The sequence below is a fragment of the Loxodonta africana genome, chromosome 4, assembly GCF_030014295.1.
Source record: "Loxodonta africana isolate mLoxAfr1 chromosome 4, mLoxAfr1.hap2, whole genome shotgun sequence".
NCBI classification, from domain to species: Eukaryota; Metazoa; Chordata; class Mammalia; order Proboscidea; family Elephantidae; genus Loxodonta; species Loxodonta africana.
In genome coordinates this window covers 152,196,189-152,205,899 of record NC_087345.1, presented here as the reverse complement: position 1 = coordinate 152,205,899, position 9,711 = coordinate 152,196,189, and the positions used below count along the sequence as shown (strand labels likewise).

The window sequence follows — 9,711 nt, the reverse complement described above, 5'->3', positions numbered from 1 at the left end:
TAAGCACAAATCTTAAGGACCTCAAAGAAAGAACAGATACTGCCAATAAAATATAAAGATCATTCAAAACTAACCTTCGGGCAGCATAAATGATATCTGAATGAAGGAGGATATTTCCTTCATATTAGTCTATATTTAATATTAACATCAGGATAATCAATTAAAATTGAATATACTAGGGAAACAATGTACAAAAATCATGTTTTTAAAAGTGAAGTGAGAGTTAAACTTGAGAATTTCCTCAGGAAAATTAACGCATTTTATTCCAAGAGTTGTACTGTTTATGAAAAATTTGCTACATTTTGCTTGAGTTGTTTTTATTCTAATATAGTCTACATTTTTTCAGCTGGTACCAAACACATTTACTTTTTTTTTTTTTCCACTTGCGTAATTTTGGAGAAGCCAACTTTCAGTTCTAATCTTAAATCAACTCACAATACTAAATCCCTCCATCATAGATGAACAGACACCTATGAGCAGCTTAAAAAACAAAAAGCATTTTTTTCTACGGCATGAGCTTTTTTTTTTTTTTTTGAGTGAGCCTGTACCCTCACTCAAATAAGTGGCCTCAGAAATGGCATTTGATACACGGAATACAAAGATCACAACCTTAACTTTGTATTTTTGTATTCAAAATACTTGTATCAGTGGTTGTAGCTGTGAAACCACACACAAAGTCAAAGAGTTCGAGATAACCAAAAAGGACTATCTCCACTATTACACATAACCTGCCTTCACTGCAAAGAAAGAGGAAACTCTGCCTCACTGCTCTCTACATCTTCCTATGGGCAGCACCCGGATGTGTCATCACGTGATAAGAAACATAACTCCCACTAGTAAAATATTCTTTGATACCACATTACCCTGGGAAATTGTGTATTTCCTTCAAACTGTGGTTGATATAAAATAATACACAAAAAACACAGCAGGTACCTGGCACACAGCAAGTGTTTAGTAAACTAGATATCATCATCATCATCATTTAGAGCACTAGAGAATGGCGACTAAAATGGTGGTTGAAAAAAGGGAGTCTACCCTCAAAAATTCCAATTTTTTTTAAAGGCCAAATTGTAATTAAATCTGTGATAAACCAAACCAAACCAAACCTATTGCCACTGAGTCAATTCTGACTCCCAGCAACCCTATAGACAGAGTAGAACTACCCCATAGGCTTTCTAAGGAGCAGCTCGTGGATTCGAACTCAAACTGCAGACCTTTTGGTTAGCAGCTGAGTTCTTAACCACTGCACCACCAGGGCTCCAAATCTATGACAGTTTTACTAATATACAGTAAGGTGGTTATGATACACATAAATTTTCATGATTATCTGACAGTCTGAGAAGTCTACATTCTTTCAGCTATGCCGAAACTGAAGCTAACCTGATAGGAAAATTATAAGAAAAACCTCAAAGTAGAAAAAATATTTTCTATAGTAAATACGGTTCTATTTTTTTTTTAGTGGAGAAGCAATTAATAGAGAATCCATTTCTGTATAACAAATATAAATCTGCCCATCTACTTGATAGGTACAAAAATACCAGCACAAGAAACCTAGATAAATAGGCCGCGCCAAAATAGCAAGTGTTTCATAAAAAATACTTTATCATCAGAACAGCATGGTTTCCTGTGTTTACGATCTATTTATTGTTAGTTTTTACAAGTAGCAAAGTCCCTCCATTTTTATCCCAAATTAATATACATGAATATAAAAAGCTATTGATTTCCACACTGCCCGCTCCCACCCCCATCAGATTAGGATTGATAGGAAGTTGTGGCCTATGAACAGTCTCCTGGTGTAGGGGACGGCTTCCTCTTTAACTTGGTCTTGAATGCTAATCACTCATCCTCTTGCTGATTTCTTTTCTGTCAAAAGAAAGCAAGAATACATTAAAATAGCACTTTATAAGTGGGATATTTGCTCAGCCAAGATTGTTTTCTCTGCCACAAGAATAATTTTCTAGAGGTCTTGGAAAAAGATGTGGTTGAAAATTATCATGGAAAAACATGCATTAACCCACTAGTTTATGATTTTGGCTCCCGGGCAAGTTGTCCTCAGGTATTTGAATATGTTCTTCCATACATACATACACTCCCACAGACACACACACACAAATAAAAATATTCACACTACCCCCTGAGAAACCACAGCAGAGATTTGATCTTCTCTTAGCCCTAAAATAGTGTACATATTTTCTTAAAAATGAGAAGTAGTATGAAATTATTCAAATAGTACATACAACATAAAAACATTTTCTAGCCATTCTAATCAATAAATTATTCCTTCGGCTCAAAGAGAAATGCTATTATATATTTCATTACAAAATGATTTAACTCAATTCTGTTCCTTTAATTCATAATCATAAAATTAAAGTCTAGGTAGTACAGGACTAGAACAAAATATTAAAAAGCCAATTTCAAAACAAATATGACCAATACACTTAAAAAAAAAAAGCTACATAAATACATAGACGCACACACACACACACACATATATATCTTACCACTTTAAGAAAATCTATGAGTTTATAAGCATCTTCACCAGTAGAGAGGTCTACAAAATCCTTGGGCAGTCGATAGCTCAGGTAAGGACTGGGTTGTACTGTAACTTCACTGTTTGTACAACGAAAAGCTGGAGAATCCTTTAAAAGGAACAAAAAAGAAGTAATTACTGAGAGCAATTTTTTTTGGGGGGGAGTCTATCCTCCAAACTAAAAAAGATCCTAGCAAAACAATTTCAAGATTTTAAAATAATTCTACATATTCACTAGAAAATAAATAGAAGGAATCTGAAAACAGTATCCTCCTAGAGAGCTAGGATCCGATTACACCAAGAGCGGAACTTACCAATCCTTAAATGCCACCAGTGTACGGCCACGTGTGTCGCAAATGGGCTATGGATTACTTTAGACCTGGGGAGGCCAGAGGCCTGAGGCCAGCCATCTTGGCCTCAAGCAGTCTCACATAGGCCAGAGCGCTTTGTATATACTATCGTTTGGGTGCCTGATTAGGAAGTACTGCGTTGGAGGATAAAGTTAATAGTGAGGGCAAATGACTGCTTTGAATTTCACGACACTTTTTTTTTTTTTGTACCTTTTTTTGGTCATTTAACTTACTTATTTGTATATCTGTCTCATCGTCTATGTAAATTCAAGTATCATATCTAGAGAATTTTCACATTCTTTAACGTATCTGCAGAGTCTTGCATATAATACTGACATGTTGCCAAGGGCCAAAAAAGATTTTGTATAGCTGAATGTAATATTTGCTAAGCCCATTAACAAGCAGAGACAGAAGAGCCTGCTTGGGTTTGGACTTCATGGATGGGAGATATCTAGGTGAGGAACAGTGGTGACCTTGGAGCCCTAGAAAGCAGGCCACATCTTATGACAGACAGGCCAAACATCTGGCAAATATTTCTTAAACATCTACTTTGTGCTGGGCCTTGTTCTAGGTACTGGAGATAAATTGGTAAAAAACGCTGGTAGACAGACAACAAAAAAAGCAAACAAACAGATTAACAGGATGATTTTCAGGTAGTACAAAATATTATGAAAACAAAGAAGCAGGGTGATATAATAAGAGGGCAATTATGCAGGCTACTTGAGGGGGTGGCCAGGTATAACCTCGTCAAGATGACATCTGGACTGAGACCTGAATGGTATGATGAAATCAGTCTTGCAAGGATCAGGGAGCAGGACATAGCTTTGATGGCAGTGGACCCGACTAGTGCAGAGATCTTAAGGCAAGGCAGGGCTCTGCAGCATCAAGGCGTGGAGAAAAGGCCAGTTCTCTGTGCAGTGGAATAAGCACGGGGAAGGAGGCAGGAGCCAGTTTCTGTTTCTTTTGTCATCCCTCAGCCTCCACTATAATTTTGTTTATACGAAGAAAAGAGAATAACAAATTTGGATCATAGAGTTAATCTTGTACAAACTGTTTCTATCCAATAATTGTGTCCCCCATATTTAAAAATAACAACAGTGTTGATATAATTACATTCTCCTCCTTGGTCTCTCAGATTTAATGGCCCACAACTGTAAGATGCCAGCAGGGATAAAATCCCTTCATTCATTAATTCAACAAATACTGTGTCTGGCGTTGTGCTAAGCTCTGCAGATACACAGAGAACAAGAGACACACTATCCCTGCTCTCGTAAACTTACAATCTTATGCAAGGGATAGGCAAGTCAACATGCCAGTAGAATTCTGTGTGGCAAGTGTCATGTAGGGTAAGTAGAGATCTAGCTCAGATTTAGAGAAACAGGACAAAAGAGCGCCCAGGACACAGGAATGATAAAAATATTTCAGACATGGGCAAAAGAAAAGATGCTCAAAATGAAGGCAGAGATGCAGAAAGAAAACCAGGAGAAGAACATGTGCCACAGAAACCAAGGGAGAAGCATGACAAGAATAAAAAGGAGGGTAACATTTTCAAATGTTGGTAAGTGGTTATAAGATGAGGACTGTGCATTGTTGACTGAAATTTGTGACAAGTCGTAGGTGACCCAACTAACAGCAGTTTCTGTGGAGTGGTAGGGGCAGAAGCTAACTGCCAGAGGGCTGAACGGTACATAGATGAGAGGGTGAGAACCAACAGGCAATAAGAACAGATGACCATTTAAGGAAGTTGCCTGTGGCGATATAAAGTACTCAACGGTTAAAAAAAAAAGCACTGACTAAAACTAGCATGATTCCACTTACATAAAAGATGTGTGTCTATGCATACAAAGAAATGCCTGGAAAAATATTACCTGACGTGTTAAGGATGGCTATTTCTAGATGGTAGGATTTCAAGTCCTGCCTTTTTATAATTCTATTTTTTAAAATGACCATGTGAAAATAAAACTATTTTTTGAAAGATATAAAATGCTCACAATATAATGCTAAGTGAAAAACTCAGGATACACATACACTGCATATAATCTCATTCATTTAAGAAGGTTCATATGTATGTGTACACCCTCTCTCCTCACTTATCCACATGGTTAGGTTCCAAAGACTGGGTTGTTATGCAAAATCAGTGTTATGTGAAAATGGACGAAGACCACATCAGATAACAAAATTGAGGATGACCACATTACATAACTGCCAAGTTACATCATTACGTAACTGCCAAATTACATCACTATATACTGGCCAAACCACTGAGAATCATGGCCCAGCCAAGGTGACACATAACCTTAACCATCAAAGCCAGTATTACTCTCACCTTGCACCTCAGCATTCGTTACTGTCTGATATTATGTTGTTAATGTGCAAAATAGTAATTTTTTACTACTGTCATAAATGCGAAATGTCAGATAATGAGACAGTCAATAAGTGAGGAGAAGGTGTTATATGTATGCTATATACTAAAATATGGAAATCCTGGTGGCATAGTGGTTAAGAGCTATGGCTGCCAACCAAAAAGTTGGTAGTTTGAATCCAGCAGGCGCTCCTTGGAAATCTGATAGGGCGGTTCTACTCTGTCCTACAGGGTAGCTGAGTCAGGATCGACTCGATGGCAACGGATTTGGTTTTTTTTTTATACTAAAATATAGACGGTCGTTCTCAAAGGGGTGAGATTATGGGTGATCTTATAATTTTCTTTTAAAATGAAAGTGTATGACTTTCATAGCCAGAAAAAAAGCAATACAAAGTTGTTGTTTAAAGAAAGTTTGGCTGTGAGGAGGGAGAAAGGGGAGTAGCAAAAGGTACCGGGTTAAGGAATTTGTTTGTTTTTTAAGATGGAAGCTATCTGAATATTAACATGGTCAAATACTGATGGACAGGAGTTGGTAGAAAGGAAGAGACATAAAAAAATAGGAAAGCGTGAACAGCCATCTAAGATACTCCATTGGTCTGACCCGGTCTGGAACAAGGCAGAATGAAGTAAACCAAAGACACGTGGGAAAGATTAGTCCAAAGGACTAACGGACCACAGACAGAGCTGGATAAATATGTAGAACAAAATTCACACTCACACACACACGCACACACACACACAGAAAAAGACCAGACTTATGGGTCTGACAGAGACTGGAGAAACTCTGAAGAGTATGGCCCCTGGACACCCTTATACCTCAGTAATGAAGTCACTCATGAGGCTCACCCTTCAGCCAAAGATTAGATAGGCCTATAAAACAAAACGAGACTAAATGGGCACACCAACTCAGCAGCAAGGACAAGAAGGCAGGAGGAGACAGGAAAGCTGATAACGGGAAACCCAAGGTCAAGATGGGGAGAGTGTTGACATGTCGTGGGATGGGCAATTAATGTTACAAAACAGTATGTGTATTAATTGTTCAATGAGAAACTAGTTTGCTCTGTAAACCTTCATCTAAAGTACCATTAAAAAAGAAAAAGAAAAAATAAGAAAGAAAATAAATAGTAACACAAGGTACCTGGAGAGATGAAAGGAAATGGTATGTTGAGCAGGTAGAGAGATGAGATTTAGGACAAAGGATGCGGGTAAGTTTGTAGGTTTGATGACAATTAAATCGAATGAATTCTCATCGACAGATTATTTTTTCCTTAAGAAGAAGGAAGTGAAATCATCTGCTAAGAGGACAGAAAGAAATAACAGGATAGCAGATTTGAGGAGGGTGGAGAAAGTGGAATACGCTATGATAATGAAAGACAGTGCTGACTAGGAAAACACTGCATTAAGGGCCCACTTGAAAATGGAGGCCACAAATGTGAAGAGACATCAAGCAATCTGAGCACCTGGGCAATTTACCCTATCAGTGTTCAGCAGCCTTGGGAGGGAATCAGAATACACAGACGTATGGCTTGATGCAGGGCTGAGACTTCTTCCAGGTGGGCATGACAGAAAAAGCCATGAAAAAATTAACTAGAAAAATGTATCAGATGATCATTATTTTTTTTTATACAGGGCTAGCTGAATGAATCACAATGTATATCCTTTTTTGATCACCTCCATGAGCAAGTAACTATTAGTAAATCTGTGTTATACTATGCACTTCCCAAGGGTACAAGTCACTGCATATCCAAGTGCCTAAAGAACAAGCAAGCAATTATTTAATGAATTTATTTCCTTTCTATCTTTTTTAATGTCCCACCTGCTCCAGAGCATCTCCTTCATTAAGATCAGCTTTCAAGTTTTTTCCAGATATCAGTTCTTCCCAAGTAAACAGCAGTGAATCTGTTACTTCACCAAATGGATTAAAATCAATTAGCCACACCTTACCCTGTAGTATAGAGAAAAAAAGTTATTAAGCATAAATTAGAAACAAATACTTAAAGTCTATAATTGTTCTTATCAGAAAGATACTCTTTATATTATTTGCCCCAAAAGACAATCTTATAACTTATTTCAAAAGATGTTTCCTCCAGGCCCTATCTGAGGAAAGGCCACCTGTCTAGATAAAGTAGCCACACATCTAAAGTGAAGGTCACCTATGAAGGCAGAAAAGGAGGATCTGGGAAGGAAAAGCCCTGAAGAAGAGATATATTCTAACTCCCTCCTCTAGTCACATTAAAATTTTAAGTAAAAAATCCAAGTGAGAAAAATGAAAAACTCACAAAAAGTTTCACCCAAAGTAGAAGTAGTATGACTGAAAGGAGCCCTGGTGGTGCAGTGGTTAAAGGCTCAGCTGCTAAACGATACGTCGGCGGTTCGAACCCACCAAGCTGCTCCGCGGGAGACAGATGTAGCAGTCTGCTTCCATAAAGACTACAGCCTTGGAAACCCCATGGGGCAGTTCTACTCTGTCCTATAGCGTTGCTATGAGTCAGAATAAACTCAATGGCAAGGGGTATAACAACAGCACAAAAATAAGTAGTATGACTGAGTTCAAGAGCACCTTCAACATACTTTCACAAGGAAGCAGGCAGATGAAGGGAAGATGGCTAGAAGTGTTCAGCACCACTTCTTACTCCTGAAAGGCTGCTATGAAGAACATTTTTTTTTTTTTTTGACCAGACTTAGTGGTCTGACTGAGACTACAAGGACTCCAGTGGTCATGGGCCCCAGACCTTCTGTTGGCCCAAGACAGAAACCATTCCCGAAGCCAACTTGTCAGACATGGATTGAACTGGACAATGGGTTGGACAGGGATGCTGGTGGAGTGAGCTACTTGGATCAGGTGGACACTTGAGACTGTGTTGGCATCTCCTGTCTGGAGAAAAGATGAGAAGGTAGAGGCAGCTGAAGCTGGCAAGATAGACATGAAAAGAGAGAGTGGAGGGAGGGATTGGGTTTCTTAGAGGGAGAATAATTGGGAGTAAGTAGCAAGATGTATAGAAGTTTTTATATGACAGATTGACTTGATTTGTATACTTTCACTTAAAGCACAATAAAAATAAAAAAACACTTTCTTTTAACATACTAAAAAAACTATGGAAATGCTCAGTTTTATTTTGAATTTTAATGTAATATTTATATTACATTATATATATACTTTAAATATCTGCATATGAAGCAGATATTTAAAGTATATATAAAAACCTCTTAAAGAAATCTCTACCCTTTTTTATTCTGACAGTAGTGGTGGGCAATCTGTTATATTCTAGCCTCAAGTCAGACTGGTCACAGTTGGAGTCAGGTGCATCTCAATATAAACTGGCATAGCACCGACGTAACAGAGCTCGGGACTCTGGGAAATCATGCCAAGAAGTAAACCAACACATTTGATCACAGAGATATATGTAACATTTAGTAGTTAAATGTTTGATATTTTTATCTTTACTCTGCTGATTTTTATCACTGACCCATTCATATAGGTGTAATATTCTGTTGTTTACAATTAATTCATTTTTTGCTATAAATGTATACCAAACAGGTCCTGATCAGATACGTGAGTGTAAAAATTACATATGCCTAAGGAGCTGGGCAGCATTACTAGTATCTAGCACTGTTTCTCACCTGAGTTGAAGTAAGATTTTAAGATGAAAAACTCTTACTAGGATTTGTTTCAAGCATCAGAAGCCTCTAATAAGTGGCAAAGAAGCATTAAAGGAATTTTCAGCCAAACACCATTTGGATAGGATTCTTATTTGATACAATCCCCAGGAGAAATCCTACAAATATCTCTTGCCACTTGTTTCCTCACATCAATTCAGTATTCACTTCTACATTCTTTGATTATGTGAAATAATATCGGCCCTTAATCAACTTCTTGGTAAGATGTCAGCTTTGTTTTCTGGGCTATTACAAAGCTATCTTTGATATACTGTATGTTATTTTAACAAAATGGATTATTTTCTAACCACCAAACCCTTTTTACTTGATTTTCTATAACCAGTAAAACCATTCCACTATTAAAAAAAAAAAAAAAAAAAGATCCCACCTGTTATTATAGGAATATTGAGTTCTACAAACTAAAAATGTGGCACACTACCAAAAAAAAGAAAACAAATCACCAGTTAGGACTTATAACAGCTGGCAGAGTTTATTCTGTAGTTTAGAAGCTATCCTCCAGTTCAAACAAAAACAAACTAGCTGTTGTTGTGCTCAGGTGCTGCCCAGTTGGTTCCGACTCATAGCAACCCTAGGTACAACAAAACAAAACACTCCTGGTCCTGCATGCTATCTTCACAATAGTTGTTATGCTTGATCCCATTGTTGCAACCACTGTGTCGATCCATCTCGTTGAAGGTCCTCCTCTTTTTCGCTGATACTCTACTTTATCAAGCATGATGTCCTTCTCCAGGGACTGATTCCTTCTGATAACATGTCCAAAGTATTTGAGACAATGTCTAGCCATCCTTGCT

General features: G+C 37.7%; 1 protein-coding gene across 1 annotated transcript in view; it reads right to left on the bottom strand.

The window, feature by feature from the left end:
- Positions 1-347: 347 nt before the first annotated feature.
- CDC123 (cell division cycle 123) overlaps positions 348-9,711 on the bottom strand; it is a 61,682-nt gene continuing 52,318 nt past the window's right edge. The window contains exons 11-13 of the mRNA XM_003410581.4: positions 7,059-7,187; positions 2,502-2,639; positions 348-1,863 (exon numbers count right to left, since the gene is read on the bottom strand). Of these exons, the coding sequence (XP_003410629.1) occupies positions 1,837-1,863; positions 2,502-2,639; positions 7,059-7,187 (294 nt within the window). The 3' untranslated portion in view covers positions 348-1,836. The remainder of the gene's footprint in view (positions 1,864-2,501; positions 2,640-7,058; positions 7,188-9,711) is intronic.